General features: G+C 36.3%; 1 protein-coding gene and 1 non-coding gene across 2 annotated transcripts; one reads left to right on the top strand and one right to left on the bottom strand.

The window, feature by feature from the left end:
* Window positions 1-2,058: 2,058 nt before the first annotated feature.
* On the bottom strand, window positions 2,059-2,162 carry LOC112100570. The gene has a single exon (XR_002906938.1). It is a non-coding gene; the product is annotated as a small nucleolar RNA R71 (small nucleolar RNA).
* A 3,357-nt stretch (window positions 2,163-5,519) lies between these two features.
* On the top strand, window positions 5,520-7,740 carry LOC18047137 (peptide methionine sulfoxide reductase B1, chloroplastic). The gene is made up of 5 exons (XM_006442162.2): window positions 5,520-5,782; window positions 6,775-6,886; window positions 7,189-7,254; window positions 7,344-7,541; window positions 7,631-7,740. Exons 1-5 carry the CDS (start codon window positions 5,581-5,583, stop codon window positions 7,656-7,658), a joined length of 606 nt encoding a protein of 201 aa, XP_006442225.1. The 5' UTR covers window positions 5,520-5,580; the 3' UTR covers window positions 7,659-7,740.
* The last annotated feature ends 15,284 nt before the right edge of the window (window positions 7,741-23,024 follow it).

The raw sequence follows: 23,024 nt of genomic DNA, 5'->3' as shown, positions 1-23,024 counted from the left end.
TTCTTGTAATTTAATTATGTGTGTTTTATTTTAATTAAGTATTTTATGTATTTTAGGGGCATCATAGTCATTTCACAATGAACGAGAGATCAGACAGCAAAACGGACATCACTTTTGAACTCAGGACGGTTGAAAACCTTAGGAGGAGCATAAAAGGAAAAATGGCACTGTTCACATGTACGGTATTGTCTACGTTACTGTTCACGACACTTTTCACATAGATAGATCGATGATGTGGCATTGACCGATGATGTGGCATTGACTGATGAGGTGTCACGATCTTGTTGGACTAAAATTCTTATGCACTGTTGATCGATGACGTGGCAGCATATCAATGGACCAAAAATATCGTGTACGGTACATGCATTACACAAGATTATTTTCAACTAAACCGCGTCACTGTTCAATTCGGGTCAAACTGTGTTACTGTTCACCCGCGTGGTCAAACCACGTACTGTTGACTGATGACGTGGCGTAATCCTGAGCGTCTAAATTATTTTTAATTCGATGGCCACGATTTACTCAATGTATATATAAAAAGGGCCCCCCCTAATTTGATAGCTCTGAATCCATTTTTGGGATCCATTTTCTGTAATTCCTTCTTCATCTTGTATTTTCTATGTATTTTAATAAATTTCTATTTTGCCCCTAGTTCAATTATGAGTAGCTAATTTTCTTTTAAGCTTGGGTTGAAGGTGAAGTCTCAACATGTGTCATGGGCTTTATTTGGTAAATTTATTTTCTTTTCTCCTTTAATTTTTGTGGATGATTTGACTTTTCATCGACAAATAATAATAATCTTGTCTAGATACCGCCCTGGTTACACCGGCTCCCTAGTATAAGGTTATTATTATTTGGCACGATAAGCTCTTAGCACCATATTGATTAGAGTGTGATTCATGAGGTGTGGATTCCCCCCTCATGATTTAATTGGTATTAATAAGGAATATTTAGCCCATGATGCATGTTGATACGGATCCAGATACCCAAGTACGTCATTTTAATAGATTTCTATTCAATTTATTCTCGCTATTTAAATTTCAATTTTAGGATAATCCAAATCATTTTCACCACAAATCCAACTACCCTCGTACAAAATTAATTTTACACACAATTAAAATTCACCTCCTCGTGGGATCGACACTCGTCACCATTAGTCTATTCTACAATAGATTCGTGCGCTTGCGAGTTCAATAAAATTTGCACAACAAGTTTTTAGCACCATTGCCGGGGAGGTAAGTTATTTAATTCGTATAATTAATTTTTGTATAATTTCTTTTATTTATTTTCTTGTATTTTTTCTTTAAAAAAAAGAAAAAAAGAAAAAAAAGTGAATCTACATTTAGAGGTAATAATTTCTTTTCTTTCTCTATTCTTTACAATTCTGCAATTTAATTTTTAAGTCATTTTCTTTGTAATGTTTTTTGTTTATTTTATTAATTTATTTTTAGTTAATTTATTTCATGTATTTTTTTAGTGTGTTTTTATAGAAATGTTTTAACAGCGTAATAAGGTTAGTACCGTAATTTCTCCTTCTCCTTTATTTTTTTTTGTTTTGTTCCCATTTATTTTTTTGTTCTTTGCATGCATGGTCGAAGGTCATTATTACCTAATCTTGAACCTATAGACCTTGAACTTGAGAAAACACTTCGCACACACAAATAAGTTAAAAATAAAATGGATTTACAACCACAAGAGAAACCATTTAAGAACTATTTTAGTCCTTTAGCTAATTTGAGCACATCATACATAAGATATTCAAATGTAGCTGCTAGGAGTTTTGAACTAAAACCTAGTGTGCTAAATTGTCTCCCAACATTCTATGGCCTAGAAAATGAGGACCTATATAATCATTTGAATGATTTTCCTGATATTTGTCAAACATTTAAATATGAGAATTTTTCAGATGATGGTGTAAAACTTAGACTATTCCCATTTTCTTTAAATGATAGAGCTCGTTCATGGGTTAATACATTGCCTGCTAATAGCATTGCATCATGAGAACAAATGGTAACAAAACTTTTGAATAAATATTTCCCAGTGCATAAAACCAATGCTATTCGCAGGGAAATTTCAGAGTTTATGTAGAGAGAAGACGAGCAGTTTTTCGAAACATGGGAGCGATTCAATGGGCTACTCTTGAAGTGTCCACATCATGGGTACGAGAAATGACACCAATGTCAATACTTTTTGGAGAGATTATTGCCGAATATGCAAGAATGGCTAATGGCAACAAGTGGAGGAGAGCTAATGTCAAAAAGTGCATCAGAAATTTGGGAATTCTTCCAGCGACAAGCAGATAATTCCCAACAACAGTGTCGATCACTAAGAAACACTAGAAGAATTAAGGGAGTAAAAGAGGTTCACATTGGTTTGTCAAGTTCAGAAATCAAAGAAATCAAGGAGATGGTTGAAGGTCTTGCTCGACAAATAGCATCGTTATCGACTGCTAAATCAATAGAACCACATGACCATGACTCATACTCAGATCAAGCTAATGCCATAGGTGTAATGAGAAAGCTCTCAAATTACAACCCATACTCCAACACATATAACCCTGGATGGAGAGACCACCCTAATTTTTCATGGTCTCAAGGATTCCAACATAATGGACCAGCAGCTCCACCTCCACCAATGCAATAAATTCCTCAAGTTCTTCAAGCCTCTCAGCCACTATTTAGACCATACAATCAGAACCAGAACTACTCTCAACCCAAACCATGGGAGGATTCATTCTAAAATCTCAAGAATCTTACTCACTCCACGATTGATCAACAGAATCGCACCATTGATGGACTACAAAATGAGTTGAGAGCAGGCTTCAACTCACAAGCCCAATCAGTTTCAAGCCTCGAGAAGATGGTAGGACAATTTGCTTATTTAATTCAGACCTTGGCAATGACTGTTGAGAAAGGCAAGTTTCCAAGTCAACCAATGTCTAATCCTAAAGGAGTGCATAAAGCAAGTACCAGTTCACCACAGCAGCATAGAGAGGTAAAAGTAGTCATGACCTTGCGAAAAGGAAAAGAAGTCGACAACAAAGTAGAGATGCCGGTGACAAAAGAAAATCAAATTGTACCTGTGAATGTTGAGGACTCACCATCGGAGGAGAAAGAAGAAACTAACCCATGAGAATACGTTCCCAAAGCTCCATTTCTTCAGAGGTTAGCTAAAGGAAATAAGGAAAAATCCACAGGTGAGATTCTTGAAATCTTCAAACAAGTAAGTGTTAACATCCCTTTGCTTGATGCTATTAAACAAGTTCCATCTTATGCTAAGTTTCTTAAAAACCTTTGTACTAAAAAAAGAAACATTCATGTTCAAAAGAAGGCATTTTTAACTGAAAACGTTAGTTCTATCCTCCAACATAAAATTACTCTAAAATGCAAAGACCCAGGCTCCCCCACTGTCTCATGTAGTATAGGGAACCACACAATTGAGAATGCTTTGTTGGATTTAGGAGCTAGTGTAAATCTGTTACTCTATTCAGTGTTTGTGAAACTTGGACTTGGAGAATTAAATCCAACTCCAGTGGTGTTACAGCTTGCAGATCGGTCCATGAAAATACCTCGTGATATTGTGGAGGACGTGCTTATCTAGGTAGACAAGTTTTATTTTCCTGTTGATTTCATTGTAATTGACACTCAACCAATACAGAATTCAAGGAAGTATATCCCCATTATTCTAGGCAGACCTTTCTTGGCAACTGCGAACCCATTTTTCAATTTGTTGTGTCTTTTCTAGGACAATAGCTGTTTGCACTAACCTAAATTTTGCATTAACTTAAATTCAACATACGGCGAAAAGAGGAATAAGAATATCATACCATACAAACATGTTCATCTACAACGAACAAACATGCCAGTGCCTACAATATAAAACAATCATGAATATCAACTCAATGCCCATCAAGAGCATGGTGTCAAAGGAAACTTAATTATTTTCATCAAAAGATAGCTTGTTTTATCGAGTATATAATTCAACTCGAGGGGATTTGTCCCCACAGCCTATCAACATGTAAGTTTACAAATTAAACAAGGAAGTCATTTTTTTTTATCAACCAGGTGCAAGCCATTAACAAAACTAAACTAACAATTCATAACCATAATATCGTCCCTACATACTTGGTCACCACTAGAGAATTCAGAATACCAAGCATTCAAGTAAGACCTATTCAACTACCGATATGGCCACGTTTAACCCTTACAATAAGAAACCAATATCTACAAGCATAGTTTGTTGAAAGGTAAATGTTGGATCCTTCTTTGTTTTCTTCTCCAAGAAATTAATTCCCTCACGCTTGCTCTTCAATATAGCACTTCCTGCAATGAAATTAACAACAACTCCTTCCGATCAATCTCACATTCTCTCATTTTAACAACTAAGCGTAACCGGCCCTCCATGCTAATTACCATTGTCATACTCATTCAAACAAAATTAATTAATTTTTATCACGGATTACTTGATGCGTCCGCTTCCAATGGCACAACAACAGAGCACACACACGCAATATTCAATCTAGGTTCAGATAAGGCTCTGTCTTGGTTGCAAGTGTCTGCTACAGTGCCAAATTCGCAATCAGATTCCTACCCACAGCAGCCCATTTTCATATAAAAATCATCAAAATCTTTTCCCCCAATAAATTGCGTTTGTCTTCTTTCATTTTCTGTGTCTCCAGATTAATTCTCAAAATGAAATCACTTACACCACCTGCAGTAACAAAATCTCCATCGATTTCGTACGGATTATAGCCCAAGCTACAAAATACGTTAATCATCAAAATCTTTTCCCCCCAAAGAAATTGCAATCATCTTCTTCTGATTTCGGCATCTCCAGATTAATTCTCAAACGAAATCAATTACTCCCCCTGTAGCAACAACATCGCAATTGAATTCATACGATTTACAACCCAAGTTTGACCATACGTGAATCAGCGAAATCTTTTCTCCCCAATAAATTGCGATTATCTTCTTTCGACTTGTCTCTCCATATTAATTCTCAAGCGCCATCTGTTAAACCCTAATTTCTATTTCAAAACAGAGTTGTTCTTCTTCCGATGAATTTTGTCAAACCGACACTCCTTATAACAGCCACTAAATCGGCTTCAACGGTTGCCAATGAATACCCCATTTATCCACTAACTAATTTCAACTATTAGATTCATGCACTTTCCATCCAATGGTATTTTAGAATGGAAACAAAAAGATGTGGTACGTTGCAACTGTTGCAACATAGACAAGTCCTAAAAAATAAATATATTTTTTCAATATATCATGTTTGTATTCAAAATTATTTAAACTCCACTCAAATTCAAACTTATTCAACTTTTAACGAAGAAAGCGAAAAAAATAATAATAATTCCACGAACTCAAATCCTTCCGCAGTCTGGGCTGTAGACCCAAGTCGATTGACTAGGGAATTCTGCCTGTCTACGTGGGCAACATAGAGCCTCTTCTCGGTTCATCTCCACACAAGACCACGTGTACCACTTCTTATTTCTTTTATTTTTTTTCACTTTTCCTCAAAATTTTAAAATTATTGTACTTTTGTCACAAATGGAAATGGTCAGCAATTGATGTCATGATAATGGCGATTTCACATAGTTTAATGAGCATCCCAACGGCGATGCACATTTCTACTCTCAGCCAATTCGAATCTGGCGTCAAGTCCAAGCTATTTGTTTCAGCTTCTCCTTCTTTAAGACGGCCCAAAAGAGTTTCCTTGTCAGTAATTCGCGCCATGGGCTCCTCTGCTTCTTCCCAGAAACCCGACAACATTCAAGGTCTCTCTTTCTTTTTCTATTCTAGTTGTTTACATTTTTTTTTTCCTTCATCATATGTCTCTTGTTTTTGCCTTTCATTCTATTATGAATAGTGCCATTTTGGATTGTCAGGAACTAGAATTCTGGTATTTGTGTTCTTGGTTTAGTATTAATCAGTTGGCTAGGTGGAATTGTAATTGCCGATTTTAATTAGGCTATGTTTGGGATTGTTGTTTCCCAACTACGCATACTTGATAGTCAATGATTCCGTTCCATGCTGCACTAAAAGCCAGGCCACATTAATCCTCGACTTACCCTTTAATATTATTTAGTATTGTTTGATGGACTAATTGGGATTGATAACAGTCAAAAGCAAATTGCAAAAAATGATGCCTCATTTCCATAGAGCTAAGAATTTTATTCAAAGAATATTTTCTGTGATACCCTCCTGATAGTATCACTTGCATTCGGTTAGGATGTCCTGGGAATCAATGATCATCATGAAATAATTCATTGGGGGAGTCAACATTTATGTCCATGGATAAGTATAGGCATTCCTCTAAATCGTATTGTGAAGCAGAGACGGTCAAAAGATGGAAATTTGTAAACAACTTTGATATGTTAAACAGTAAACTTATTTATTCATTGTTGCAGCGTATGCTCAGGAACTTGTGAGAATTTTCTCTTCTATCTCTTTTATGAGATAACCGCTAGTACTATACCTTATTTTGCTGACTTCAGGATTCAATTGCAATGGAGCAGTTAATTCTAGGGGGATATTAATGGAGAGAAAGTACTTCTGGATTTTGTTGATAACGAGTCTAGTTGGTTTTTTGTCCATAAATAAGAGAAAAAGAAAAAAAGAAAAAAAGAAACTCATTTCCCTTAGCTTATTCTCCATAAATAAGAGATGAGATTGGTTGGAATATGTGTCTTGAAAGACCTTATAATCTGTAGCAGTTGCATTTTTTATCTTTCTTATTTGACAGGAATTCATCTGTTGTCTTCTGCAGAGGCCAACAGGGTTGATTATGCTTCTATAAGTGATGAAGAGTGGAAAGGAAGGCTCACAGGGGAGCAATATTACATAACTCGACAAAAAGGGACTGAGAGGGCTTTTACGGGGTATGATGTATTATGTTCTGTAAACCATTTACATTACTTTTACCCGTAGTTGGCAGGTGTCAGTTTGCATGTGCGTTATGTGATAGCCTTGTGGGACACTGACCTGCTTTTTACTTTTGCCCCTCCAAAGCTTTACTCAGGATTGGGTCAGACCATAGAATTTTTACTGTTGGTTTCCTAGATATAGCATTTACAATTTTAATTTTGATAAAAGGACCAGCTGGGAGTCACTGTCAGCATAGAGTGCTATTTTTACTAACAACTGATGTACAATACAATATGCTGTATTTGTTCTTCTTCAGGGAATATTGGAACACCAAAACCGCTGGTACCTACCATTGCATTTGTTGTGACACACCTTTATTCGAGTAAGAGTTTGTATTTTGTTTAGGCACTTTTCATAAGAAATCTTCATTGGATCTTCAATAACCTTGATCAACTGCTATTCTTCCTCTAGATCATCAACCAAATTTGACAGTGGTACTGGTTGGCCATCATATTATCAGCCCATAGGAAGCAACGTGAAGTCAAAGTTGGATTTGTCAATTATTTTCATGCCTCGCCAGGAGGTCCTTTGTGCCGAATGTGATGCTCATCTTGGCCATGTCTTTGATGATGGCCCACCACCCACAGGAAAGCGTTACTGTATCAACAGGTAAATTCTTCCAATCAATTGGTGGCCTTTAAATTTTTACCTGAAATATGTAATGTTATGCTTAACATCTTTTTCATACTACTTTGCAGTGCTTCCTTAAAACTGAAGCCAAAATAGGTATGAATATCAAGCCAGAATACCAGAATGAGCTACATGTAAATGAACTTCTACTGTTTATACTTGTTAATCAATTTTTCTTTCTGTGAACTACACTTCTATGACAAAATTTTAATATTTTTTATTGCAAAGTATATATCCAATATGCTTTGAATGATGCCTATGGCCTCTGGAGAAGGAAAATCATGAGCTGAATAGCGGACCTAAGTTTATGGAATTTAGGTGTGGGTCTTTTATCGAGATGGAGTAAAACCCACAGAATGATGTCTATGGGGTATAGTTGTAATTATCTAATATATTGTGAGTTATGTCCTAGAAAAGGGCAAAGAGGATTCTGTTTGTTCTTTCTTCCATTGATGTTCTGGGAACATATTACTCGATTTTCTGCAGTTGCATGTTGGGCTGTATAATTTCATCTCTTGGCAGGGAGGTTAAAATTTGCAACATTAACAAACCCAAAGTTGCTTAAGCAGGCATGCAGCGGAACAGAAAATTTCTTCTCTCAGGGTTGTCTTATAAATTTTACAAGATTCCTTCTACTGTATGAAAGATGCAACCTCTTTATATCTAGAAACTTCTGTGTATTTTTTTTATAAATATGAAGAGGCAGGCTGTATCAAACAAATAAATTATTTTCTCTTATTCTTTGCACACGCACCAGTATCACTACTTAGACCTCGCAAGTAGGGGTATCTGGATTCGGAAGGATCCGGAAAATTTGGATTTACAAAAATTCAGATTCGCATATTAAAAAATATGGATCCGGATCCTTAAAATTAAGATCCGTGCATATTCAAATATAAATCTGGATGTAAAATGCATTTGGAAAATCGGATATTTGGATCCACATTATTTTTCAATGAAATTATTTATTAAATTAAAATTAAATAAAATATATATAAGAAAAAAAACATAATAGGACTAATTAAAAAAATATAGAAGTTAAATTAAATTGAGAAATATATTGGGATTTGCATTATTTTTTAATTAAATTATTTATTAAATTAAAATTAAATGAAAAAATATATAAGCTAAATGAAAAACATAGTAGGATTAATTAAAAATATAGAAGTTAAATTAAATTAAGAAATTATTGAGATTTGCTTTGTTTTTTAATTAAATTATTTATACTATAAAATTAAATGAAAATATATATAAATTAAATGAAAAACATAATAGCATTAATTAAAAAATATAGAAGTTAATTTAAATTAAGAAATATATTGGGATCCGCTTTATTTTATGTGGATTTGTGGTCTTTTTATAATTTTATTTGTGGATTTGTGGTAATGCTAGACTTGAATTTATGTTATTCTTGATGTTTGATTTATGTTGTGGTATTTTTATTTGTAACTTTATAGTGTTGTATGTTATTCTAGGTATTAAATTGTTGATTGTTAAATTATGATTGAATTTTATTTGATATTATTAGGTGAATTGTTGAATTTTAAATTATTGAATTGTAATTTTTACGGATCCATATATTCGGAATATCCACTCGCAATCTGTGCAGATATTACTTTATCCAGATCTTAATTTTTTTTTTAGATCCGTAAGTGGATTTGGATATAAGAATATCAATCCGGATCCAGATTTTGCCATCCCTACTCGCTAGGGTTGGGTGTTCGAAACCCAAAATTAGTTCGGGTTTGTTTTGGTTCAGATTAGCTATAAGAAGGTGAATGGGTAAATTTGGAGTCCAATCAATTTTCATTTTGAACCGAATTAAAAACTCAATCGGGTTTGTCCTTAAAAATAAAAAAATAAAAACAAGGGGTATGAAAGGCAAAAATAAAAACACGTAATCCCCAATACCCTTCTCCTTATTGTAAAACACATGTTATAAGCGCTAACCTTAAGCTAAGAAACATACATGCTACATCGCTGCCATTGTCACCTACTTTCAGGTGTTCTGGTGCTGGCTCAATCTTTGGTCAACTGAAGCTGCAATTATTTCTATTGCTTAAGTTCTTTAGTTGATTTGATTCCTTATGTCACGGCCCGCTTATATTCCACGTTGTGCTGTGCAGCCTTAGGTGCCAAATTCACACTCTCTTAACCTTAAGTCAGCTTTACACTCAAATTTGTTGCTGGATTCGAAAACTGGAATGAATATTCACTCAAACTCACACAAGATGGGAGGAAAGGACTTGTATTGTTCGATGAAATGCTTACAAGCTATGTGTGTTGTGTTGCTTGTTATGTCTTGTGTATCTTGGCCAAATGAGGCCCCCTCCTATATATAAAGTACAAGAGAGTGGGTTAATGCTCAGGTACCACCTACCACCTACCCATAATAAGTATATGAGAAATATCTACACACTGCATGAGTCTAGAATCATCTATGGGTCAAGCCATGCTACTTGGAGGCTTGGGCCATGACATTCTCCTGCACCTAATTAGGAGACGTCCTCGTTGATTCGCTGTGGAAGTCCTTGATCGTGTTTTAAAACTGCCACAAATCATTTGCGAGCTCCCAACTTACTTCGCTCTCAGGTAGTCCCTTTCACTTGACGAAGTACTCTTGGCATGACAGAAAACTCTTCTTCTGAACAACATGATTAGCCAAGATGGTCTCTACTTCTTTGTCTTACACCCTCATGTTACCGAGTGGAGGGCGCTTGGATTCTCCTCGCTTCGGATCTTCCGTATCCTCATGGTATGGCTTGAAGCAACTCACGTGGAAGACTGGATGGAGTTTTAGCCAAAAGGGCAACTCTAGCTTGTACGACACATTACCGACCCTCTTGATGAAGGGAAGTGGTCCCTCGTACTTCTGGATAAGGCTCTTGTACAGTGGACGAGTAGACTTAGGTAGGGACGGAAAGATCTTCATTAGCACATGTCCCTTACATTGAACTCCAAGTGTCTACGCTTACTATCCGCCCACTTCTTGATCCACATGGTTGCCTTGTCGAGGTGCGCCCGGGCTATGTCTGCTTGCTCATGCCACGACTTAGTCACCTTGTATGTTGTGGGACACCTCCCGGTGTAGCTCATGATGAGTGTGTGTGGCGTTAGCGGCTGTTGTCCCATGATCACCTCGAAAGGGCTCTTCGAAGTAGCCTCAATTCGCTGCAAGTTGTAGAAAAATTGGGCCACATCCAGTAACTTCGCCCAATCATGTTGGTTGACGCTCACAAAACACCGCAAGTACAGCTCTAACAAGTCATTCATTCTCTCTGTTTGCTCGTCGGTCTGTGGGTGAAAGCTCGTAAAGAAGTATAACGCCGACTCCATTAGCTTAAACAACTCAGTCCAAAACCTCCCCGTAAACCAGCTGTCATGGTCACTAACGATGGATTTCGGAAGTCCCTTATACTTCACCACATGCTTAAAGAAAAGGTTGATCGTGTCCTCCGTAGTGCATTCATTCGGGGCGAGAATAAAAGTGGCATATTTGGATAAGCGATCCACCACCACAACAATGGTCGCAAACCCCGCAGACTTCGGAAGACAAGTTATGAAATCCATCAAAATGTTTTCCCACGGTCGATCCAGAGTAGACAATGGCTCAAGCAACCCTACGGGACATTGTTGCTCTGTTTTGTCCTACTGGCACACTAAGCATGTCTGCATAAACTACTCCACCTCATCCCGCATCTGAGGCCAATAGCATGCCGACTCAAGTAAGGCTCGTGTCCGTCTTTGCCTCAGGTGTCCATCCCACTTGGTGTCTTGACACTCCTTGATCAGGTTTTCCTCAAGTTTCCATACTTCAAAACATAGACACGCCGTCCTTTGGTGTATAAAAGGCCATCTTTGACTCAAAATCTCTTTGATTTCCCCTGCTGCACGAGAGAAACCAGCTGCTTGGACCTAAGCAAGTAGTGCCTTTATGTGTGCAAATAGTGCACTACCGCAGTCATCTCCTTCTCTTGTACCATATATCGCCGCTCCGTATTATTGAGCTTTCGGTTTTCAAAGGCTATGGGATGTTCAGTTTTCATAAATACAGCCCTAATAGCAAAATCGAAAGCATCCGTGTGTACCTCGAACAGTAAAGCATGGTTCGGCAGCGTCAGTACCAACTCTTCCGTCACGACCTTCTTAAAGGCATCAAAGGCTTGTTGGCTCTTCTTCATCCATTCCCACTTAGTAGTATTCTTGAGCAAGTCAGTGAGTAGTGAGACAATGGTGGAACAATCCCTAATGAACCTCTAATAGTAGTTGGTGAGGCCTAAGAAATATCGCAACTCTGTAACCTTCGTGGGCAGCTCCCACTTGGCAATGGCTTGGACCTTGGCCTTGTCCATGAGCAACGTCCCATCTCTAATTTTGTGGCCAAGAAAATCAACTTCCGGTTTAGCAAATGAGCACTTCTCCCGTTTAACATATAGCTCATTGTCCCGCAACACCTCGAACACAACCTGCAAGTGTTCGGCATGCTCCTCCAAGGTGTCGCTATAGACCACGATGTCGTCAAAATACACCACCAGAAACTAATCAAGGTATGGATAGAATATGCGGTTCATGAGGATGCAGAATGAGGCCGGCGCGTTGGTGAGGCCGAAAGGCATGACTTTGAACTCGTACGCCCTATATCTAGTCAAACAAGTTGTCTTGGGTTCATCTCCCTGTACAATCTTCACTTGGTAATATCCCGATCTAAGGTCCAGCTTGGAGAAGTACTTGGCCCGTCTAAATTGATCGAACAAGTCCACTATCAATGGAAAGGCATATTTGTTGTTCACGGTCACCTTGTTAAGAGCTCAGTAGTCAATGCACAATCGAAGTGAGCCATTATGCTTCCGTTGGAACAGCACTGGTGTCCTGTATGGTGCCTTCGAGGTCTGGATATATCCCGCGTCTAGCAGTGCCTTGATTTGCCTTTGAAACTCCTCTAACTCTAATGGAGACATACAGTAAGGTGCTTGTGCAGGCAGCTTGGCACTTGGCTCCAGCTCAATCTTGTAGTCCACCTCCTATCACGGGAGCAATTGTTTTTGGCAATTCAGATGGCATCACGTCCCTATACTCCTTAAGAACTTAGGCTACCGCCTCCGGATGGGCTTCATGGCCGTAGCGTCTTTCTCTTCACCAGCCTCATGAATGGTAGCGAGAAATGTCTCCTCATGTCGTTTGCAACACTTGTTGATTTGCATTGCAGAAAGTTGGCCTGGTGATGTGGCCTTGCTTACTGTCGGGACCAAGCATGGGATTCCCTCCAGGATGCACATTGGGTTGTACCTCAAAAGTGGCACCGCATTGAAGTGTTGCAAAAATTCCACGCCCAAAACAAGTGCAAAGTCATCCAAAGGTACAACGAAAAAATTGGCCTTAACTTGCCAAGGGCCTAAGTGTAGCTCCACGTCCCACACTACGCCGCTAAGTTGTTTGGCCTCTGAATTCACCGTCTTCAGTCATCTATTCGTTTTCTCAACCTTGAGTCTAAGCCGCTTGGCCTCATCCACCTTGATGAAGTTATAAGACGCTCCCGTGTCAGTCAAGGCTTGAGCTTACTTCCCATTGATTGTGGCCTCGACGTGCATGAGCGACTTGTCCTGCACCTTTGCTAGAATTGGCTTGGCATTCAGTGCATTGAAGAGTTGGAGACAATCCATGTTGGTAGTGTCGGCTGGTGGTGCCTCCGGTTGCTTCTCACCGGTCTCGCTAAACATGGCGTTGAAAACCTTATTCTTTGGGCAGTCCTGCACCCAATGGTCCTCATCACAAATGAAGCAACTGTGCTTGCGTTTGGCTTCCTTCTTGCCATCCTTCGGACCATCCCTCGGGTCATCCTTCTTTTGTGGCTTATCATTGCCATCATGTGCTACCCTTTGCTCCCCCACTTTTGCCATGTTGAGGCTTATCATCCTTCTTCGCCTTAGATGACTCACGCTTCCAAAATTCTACAAGCATGTCCACCTCGGTAAGGGCTGTAGAGAAGTCATTCACTTAACGTCACTATAACTCTTATTGTGCCCACAATTTGAGTCCTTCCATGAAGTTGAACAATAAGTCATCCGTGTCCATGTTATCGATTTGGAGCATGAGCTTCAAGAAATCATTGACATACTTTGAGATGGATGTGGTATGCTTCAGTTCTCGCATCTTCTTGCGAGCCTCATACGCCACATTCCCCGAATAGAATTACTTCTTGAGCTCGCACTTCAGCAAGTCCCATGTGTTGATGATGCACGTCTCTCGCACAATCTTTGCATGCTTTCGCTGCCACCAAGCGATCGCGTAGTCTTCAAGATATCCCGTCGCAATGTTCACCTTTTCTTGCTCACCTTAAATATTGGTGGCCTCAAAGTACCTCTCCATTGACTACAAGAAGTTCTCGATCTCTTGGGCATCCCGCTTGCTCCATACCTCCTTAGTCTTGATCCTCATCGGAGGTGCTACATTAGTGTTAAGCACCCCCCCAGCCACCGTTTTCTTGCAAAGTGCCCAATCTGTCTTAGTTTCCTTAAGACCCGCGTGAAGCTCCTTCACTTGAGCCCTTAGCGTCTCAATGGAGTTCATGACCACTACTTGAAACCAGGGGTGAAATAAGCCAACCTTAGTTGAGGGGGCCAAAGAATTTTTTTAAAAAATAAATAAATAAAATTTTTAAAGTAAATAAGTAATTATTAATATAATATAAAATATTGAGTATTAATTTTTTTTAACAAGGGTCACGGCCCATACTTGTCCCTTAATAGATCTGCCCCTGTTTGGAACTCCTCAAGGCTTTGGCGTTGCGCCACCAAGTCTTGGCTCAGGTCACCCATTCGTTCCCCAAGATCATCCACCTCCTCCATCTTTTACTCAAAGATCTCGAGGCATTCCTTAATCTCGGCGACAATAATTTCCCCATGGACAACCCGATTCTCTTTGGCATTGAGCAAGTCTACAGACTTCTCTTTATTGTTTTTCCCCTTCTTCGCATCCCTCCATCTTTGGTCATCATGAGTGAGTTCCGACATCCTTCTTTTCAAACCACGCAACTACCCCATGAGTGTTTACGGCTCTGATACCAACTATCACAGCCCGCTTATATCCTATGTTGTGCCGTGCGGCCTTAGGTGCCAAATTCACACTCTCTTGGCCCTAAGTCAACATTTCATTCAAATCGGTTGTTGGATTTGAAAACTGGAATGAATATTCACTCAAACTCAAACAAGATGGGAGGAAAAGACTTGTATTGGTCGATGAAATGCTTACAAGCTATGTGTACTGTGTTGCTTGTTATGTCTTTTGTATCTTGGCCAAATGAGGCCGCTCCTATATATAGAGTACAAGAGAGTGGGTTAATGCTCAACTACAACCTACCACCTACTTATAATAAGTACATGAGAAATATCTACACACATGAGTCTAGAGTCATCCATGGGCTAGGCCATGCTACTTGGAGGCTTGGGCCATGACACTTGTTATAGCTACCATTGTCTGTACTGTCACTCGTCATTGCTTCCATCTTCATTTGTCGTCGTCAGTTGTGCAGGGTAAATTATTGTATTTGATTTGGGACTTTGGGTGTTGTTATTGATGGTTGTTTACTGTAATTTGGGTGATGGTTATTTAAATATTATAATGGGTTTAGGGTTCTTAAAGAAATGGGTTTTAAATACTATAATTTGGTTGTTTACTCTCTTGATTCCATAATTTGTGTCGTGACATTCTTAAAGAAATGGCTTGGTTGAGAAGGTGTTCACCATCGTTAATAATAAGTAAAAAATAACAGCTTTTATGAGTTTCTCTTATTTATTTACTTTTCTAATTTCTTCTTCTATCGACAACCAACAACTTTTGCAATTGATCTAGGCTGGAATTTGATACATATGAAGCTGAATTTGGAATTTAGTCGGTTGGGATTTGATTCATTTAAAAGTGAATCTGAAATTTTAGGTTGTAACCTGAATTGTAACCTAAATCAAAATAAAGACCTGGATTTTCAATATAATACGATTCAAAACTTGAATTCATACCGAGTTCAATTTGGTTCAATTTGGCTTGGGTTTGAGTTTTGAGTCCAGTTGGGTTGAATTTTCCAACCTGAATGGATTGTAACCTAAACCGAAACCCGAACAACTTAAACCGAAACTCAATTTTCCCACCCCTACTAATATACACATACATATTTGGAGTAAAGTGAGGGAAGAAACTCCTCCTTTTAATAAATCAAAACTCACCTCTTCCTCTTCTCCTTATATGAAGTTTATTTCTTCAAACATTTCGTAATTGGCATGATTATAGTGCTAAAATCGCGAATAAATCTCCTATAAAATTTCACCAGTCCATGAGAAAATTCTTAACTTCACCCACTATCTTGGGCATAGGGCATTCTATAAGGGCTTGTATCTTCCATTCAATAGATTTAATCCTATCTATACCAACCATGAAACCCAAAAACTCCACATTACTATATAAAAGGCTATGTTTCTTCAAATTAATGTAAAGTTTATTACAACACCTCTATAATCATTGTCAAATGCTCCAGTGTGTCCACATAATAAATCAAAATATCATCAAAATACACCGCAACAAAGTTTTTGGAAAAAAGGCTGAACAACTTGATTCATTAAATATATAAAGGTACTTGGCGCATTTAATAACATGAATTTCATCATAAACCACTTGTACAACCCTGCCTTTGCCTTGAGTACTGTTTTCCACTCATTTAAAGGCCTAATTCTAATTTGATGATACCACTGCACAAGTCTATCTTTAAGAAAATTTGAGCACCTTCTAACTAATCTAACAAATCCTGGAATGTTAGAATAGCAAATCAATATTTCACGTTAATATGGTTAATTTGCCTATTGTCTGTATACATACGCCAACTCCCATTGTTCTTTCGCATCAACAAAGCTAGTACAACATATTGACCCATGCTCTCAGGAATGAATTCTTTTTGCAACAACTCATCAATCTATTCTTGTAAGATTGCATGCTCTTGAAGAGTAATGCAACAGTGAGGCAAGTTAAGGTATACTCGCACCAGGAACTAGGTCAATATAATACTGCATATCTCCTAAATGTGGTAGGCCATCTAGCATCTTAGAGGATGTAAAATCAGCTAACAATAATTATACTTCATCAAGAACAGTCTTCGCCTTAAGTTCCTTCTCATTTTTTAACTTCTTGCGGTCATCACAATCATCCTCCAAATGACTCTTAAAAATGGTAAGAAAACTCTTCCTTTCAGCTTTAGAATTCTTTTTCTTATTCGTTGAAAGCACCAAATGAACCTTCTTGCTGTTCCACCAAAATTCATATATAGTATCCCTTCTTTTATTAATTGCATTAACAGTACACTATTATAGTCTACCCAGTAAAAGATGACAAGCATCCATATCCATTGTATCAGAAACCACATCACTCTTATAAATCTTTCAAATAAAGAAAGGAACACGACAAACTTTTGTAACTCACATTGCTGTCCTTTCTTTATCCACCTTATCTTGTAAGGTGCTAATTTTTTTTTTATAGTCCCATCACGTCAGCTAGTGTCTTCAAAACTATATTCTCGCTACTACCTCTATCGATTATCACATTGCAATTAATACTAAAAATTACAATATGTACTTGGCTTTCGTTTAAATTGAATAATTGATGGAATTACAAATAGGGTTGTATTACCATTTTTTTATAGGAAGTTAAGAATTAGTGATATTTTTTAGAAATCAAATCAAACATTATTATTAATGGTGCCACATGTCCTAAAAATCTTAATGCATTGGTTATCATCTTTAAACTTTGGTGCTAATAAAATCTTTTACATGATACAATCAGTATCTCTCTTTCATTTGAACCAATATTTAATGCTTCTTCTCATCTCCATCCTTAACAACGTTTGTCTCTGTCTTGTCTACTTTATCTTTACCATGACATTCATTTGATCAATGCCTTGGTTTCCCACACCTTAAATACTTATCTAGTATAGGCTTTGCATATGGATTATTTTGCGGCTGCTATTGGTACAGCTGCTGTCTAGGTGGATACTGTCTTGTTTGTTGCTCTAATGGTTGTTGTGACTAACTACTTCTAGCCCATGTCTTTTGCTTGTTCTCAACCCTATGACTACTTGGCCAATTCTGCAGACCAATGAATTAACGTTGTTGAGTTTTTGAAACAGTAACCTACTTCCGTTCTTCCAACTACTTCACCATCGTGATCGTTGTGCCCATATTCCAAAGTGGCTCTATGATCTCATCTTGAAGCTCTTATTTCAATCCATCAATATAATTTGCAACTGTTCTAAATTTTGACTCATCCAAACTATTTCTCACTCGTGGTCGATTAAAATTCTCTTACATAGTTATCGACACTGCAATTTGCTTGCCTGCAGTTCTGATATTTCAAATATAATTGTTGTTTATAATCTATTGGCTTTTCCATTATCCTTTGGATTCTAGCCAACAATTTGATTATTGGCTCTCCCGTAACTCTTCTTCAATTTTGTATGTGTTGCCACCATGTGGATGACACACTCTTTAACTTAAATGCCACTAGCTTAAACCACTTCTCTTAAGGATTTTCCATATACTTAAGGAAATTATCTACTTGTGTTATCTAGCATGCACGTAGGCATTCGTCTTGTAGCCCTGGATACTGATGTACTATATTACAATTGACACACTGAGGCACTACTTCATGATTGTCTCCTTGAAGTATCGTTTTTTTTATTATAATCTTGTTCTTCACAATTGACTCCCTGAAATACTTCCTCGCGATTAACTACTTGCCTTTGATATGTCGCTTTGTTCATATCGTTAATAAAAAACCTAAGATCCTCGATTACTCGCCCTATTGCCTCCATTCTTGGGTTACAAGCTTCCTCAATGAATTGCAAGGATGTTTCTCTGGCTATCTGTTTGATAGCTTTTATAGCCTGTGCCTGCATCTCTTGATCATCACCTTTGGGATAGTTGTTTCTTTTATCGCTCGGTCATACCATGGTCACAAACGAACCTAGCTCTGATACCAACTGATGATGTGGAGATATAAGAGATTAATAGATAAAAGAAACTAAATTTTTGAATAATGAAAATTTTATTGGAAAACTCTAAATGAACAAAACTAGGATTTGAGGTCCCTTTTATATTAACCTTAAATATTACGAATTTACCAAAATGGGCAAGTCTGAAAATTTTCTTTTATAATGAAATTCTCATAATCTAAATAAGGAAAAAAAATTAACAACACCTAAATCTGATATTTAGAAAATAAAAATAAAAATCCTAATAGTTATAGGAAAAATAAAAAATAAGTAAAAATTATAAAACAATTAAAAAAGAAATAGAATTTCTGCCTCGACCACAAGGCAAAACGGCATAATTATTCTGAGTTTGCTTCGAAATATTACATTATACACCCAAAATTGACACCTATAACCCAAGTTAAAGCCCTCAGAAAGGTATCTTACTCATCCTACGCAACCAACTTACATCATTAACTTAGTTTAACAAAAATGTTTTAATTGACATTAGTTTATTTTGATATTCTTGTGTTGGTAATATGATTTTATACTATCAAGTTCTGAAAGTAAAATTATTAGTTATTTAAGGATCGAGTACTCTCGAGATCTCCTTTTATCAATTGCAATCCCCATCCCCTCCTCTCAAGTAATTATAACAGAGACAGGGAAGGTTCAAGGCCTTAAGCATAACATTGTGGATGGATATGGAATGTCAATCCCCTTACCTTTCCTTCCCATTACCATCTCTAATCACAAGATACAATTATTTTTATTATCTTTTTAACTTGTTAATCAATCTTTTCATGTCATTTAAGTTGTCGTTATTATGTATTGACTTGTACTATCTACCATGCTTAAAATTGGGGTCTTCTTAAGTTGTATTTAATGTAACTTATAGTCATTAAAAATAAAATAAAAATAAAATATTGATCTCATATATAGAGATGGCCAGCATCAAAGCAAGGCCCATGCATGCTCGTACTCGTGTCGTGCCATACCCACTATGTATTTCATGTCGTGCTTAATTTTTTTGCTTAGGCCCACCACATGTGTCGTGCCGTGCCTAAGAAAAAAAGCCTAATAAGTTTTTTTAAAAAAACATTTTTAAGAACGCATGTCAAGCTGTTGGTTTACTTTTTCAAGCCTAAGTATTTTTTTAGGTCTATACCTTTATTCAAATTTAATAAAATTAAAAATTGAAAACTCAAGTCAATATTTAATAATAATAAACTAATAATAATAAGAGAATGTGATATTAATTACTAAGTTTGACCTTATAGTATTAGAATTTTTTTAATACTTAACAACAACAACAATATTAAATTTTTCTTAAGAGTTAACTTAATTGTTAACTTGAATTTACATTGAGTCATAGATCATAGTTCACAAAATTATTAATGCATATTTATAAAATCATGATATTTATAATTTTATTTATTAAAATCATGATATCAATTATTTATTTAATAAATTATAAATATAAATCAATTATAGTATGTTTATGAAACTAAAAATTAAATGAATTTAATAATTCAATTTCAAGTTATTTGTAAAATTATAAAATTTTAAATTTACTTTCATTAAAAAATAAAACGTGCTTATTGCGGACTTTTTCATCATGTCATGCTTAACCCATCTTTAATCATACCATATTTTTAAGGTCTGCATGCCTAAAATTTTGAGCTCGGCTCAATCCACGTGCTTGTCGTACTGTACCTCGTGCCTTACCAAAACGTGTTCATATTGTACCGTATTGTGCGGATGCCACAGGCGATCTAACCCATTGACCATATGTGCACTTATATATTACTTATTTTTACATATTTACATTATTTTTACTAACCGTAATTTGTAACAAATATAACTCAGATATTGCCATAAAATTATTATATCTAAAAGCATTTTAATGTTTACTGCTTATTTTTAGGTTAACACACTATGGATATAGCTTTTATGTGGAATCAATAAATAAAAGGATCGGTTCCCATCACCCTATGCACGTTTCCCATTTTAATGCTTCATCTATTTATTGATTTTTGTTTGATACTATTGACCATCTACTGTTCCTAGAGCCCGATTTAATGTCATGTCTGTCTTTATTTGTCGTCAGGACAAGGACTTTACTGAGATGTTTCTCTACTTTTGCAAAAGATTTTCGAGATTTAACTTTCTTTTTCTCTAGGTAATTAGAAATTGAGTGTTCCTGATGGCACCGTCTTTTTAGCCATGCAGGACAAACAAACATCAATGAAATGGACGTGCAGTGGTGTGTACCTATCCCGTCCAGGCGCCCATGCTCTTTTGTTAGCGGAAAGTTATTTTACCACAATACCGCAATTGTATATTAAAGCTTAATGACAAAGTTCAAAAAATATAACCCCAGAAAAAATCTAATAAAAATATTCTAATTGGTAATGATTTTTTTTTTATTTAATGTACAACTGTTCTAAGAACAAAAGCTGGGCCTAATTAGAGAACCTAAGGTGATTAATATTGGATAATATGATTATACCGGTAAATGTACACTGTATCCCTTTTTTCTTTGAATAAGTTTTGTTTTATTAAATTTTAACAATACAGTATTGTTGGGAAAATATGCTCTTTAAAAGCATATGTGTTTATTTAATTGTAATAAACTATTTTTCTGATTAATAAAATAAATGAGATATTTTATTCAAATATCTTAATTGCATTAATACTTGTATTAAAGTCCATTTAATCATATTATATGTATTTATGTGATCACCATGTGGATTCACAGAAGACATAAATACAAGTTATCTTATGATTAAATAAATTTAGTTCGCAGTTGATAAATAAAGTTGGGCACTTTATTTAGGTATAGACTGTAATAAATTCATTGAATGATTTGTCTTAATCATGTATGAATTTATTAATGTAGTACGACTACATTGAACAGGATCACATATGAGATTTAATTAACTTTGTAATAACTGTCAGACTTATTAAATCTCATAGGCGTTGATTTTACTGTAATCTTAATCTTGAGTTAATTATGATTTCATGATTGTAATTGTTATTCCATTTGAGTTACCAATGGGCACGACACATCCTTGTGGTCAAGATTACCCGGTATCTTGGTGGGAGCAATTATGAGTATTGGAGTTATGGATTAACAATATAGAATTTGTACAACACATCTCTTGATGGGTTTTCGGCACTTGATCATAGAATTCTCTGGCCAGAGTGTGTCAACATATTTAGTATGTTGAAAATGATCATTAGAGAAAACCAGTAAAGATCAAGGAATAAGATGTTATTAAATTGATTGGACAGTTGAGATATCAATTTAATTAACGATGTGGTACAAAGGATTGTGCAGTAAAGAAATCAATGTGGCTTGAGACGAATTATTATTCGAGCATACAATTATGGAAGTCAGTTCCAATCTTTTAGTGGAGTAGATTTGGAATAAAATAATTGGGCTAGTTTAATTACAAGCCTAATTATTGTAGCCACTATTGTATGTTCCCAAATGATCCCCGGGTTAGCTCATTTAATTGACTGCACCACTACTGGACTAATAAGTAAGATAACTAGCTATTTGGGTCAAAAGCCTAAATATATCATTTAGTGGGAGGCTCCATTTAATTAGCTTTTGTATAAGGGGCCTTATGTTATTTTACAAGGTGGGTCCCCTATTGAAAAAGCAAATTACGTGAGTTTTGTTTTTTGATATTTTGGAGCCTAGGGTTTTCACTAAAGGGTGATATAAAAAAGACTTATTTTTCTCTAAAGAATAGAGAGAAGCCACTTTTTATACAGATTAGAGAAAAAGATTTTTCTCTCCATTGTTGAGAGAAAAATTTTCTCGTGCTAGTTGCTTTGGTAGTGATAAAGGCGCCCACACGTCAAGTGCAGATCGAACCTGAGTCATAACCTGGAAGATCATTGGAGACAGTTCGTGATCTAACAAGCGTGGTGGTGACGGATCGTGATCTAACAGGAGTGGTGGTGGCGGATCGTGATCTAGGAGCCTAAATCACTTCAGCGGAAAAAGCCAACTCGGATTTTCAAGGTACGATTTCTAGAATACAAATTCTTATATATTATATGAGAGCGATCTTCAAAAGGTTTTATAAAAATTTAAAAACCTAATTTTTCCCCAACAAGTATTGATCACATAATAACATCAATGAAATTTAACTAATATGATGATCCAAGAGAGAGTGTTGTTAAGTAGTGGCTCATCACTTTAGTAAAGCACAAATCCCATATGAAAATATAACATCCCTATAGCTTCCAATGATTGTATATATGTGTGATGCATGTAATTGTTTTGAAAATAATAAGAATTGACTTCTTATAAGTTTATTAACAAGCTACTTATACGTAATTTATTTTTTATTTTGTTAGATTTATGACAGTGAAACGTGACCAATAATATTAGTTATTTCTCTTCGATAAAAAAAGGGTTATTTTTTGCGAGCCCTCAT

Source organism: Citrus clementina, unplaced genomic scaffold (assembly GCF_000493195.1).
Source record: "Citrus clementina cultivar Clemenules unplaced genomic scaffold, Citrus_clementina_v1.0 scaffold_3, whole genome shotgun sequence".
NCBI classification, from domain to species: domain Eukaryota; kingdom Viridiplantae; phylum Streptophyta; class Magnoliopsida; order Sapindales; family Rutaceae; genus Citrus; species Citrus x clementina.
The sequence above is the reverse complement of the archived record's forward strand: the minus strand, read 5'-3'. Positions and strand labels throughout refer to the sequence as shown.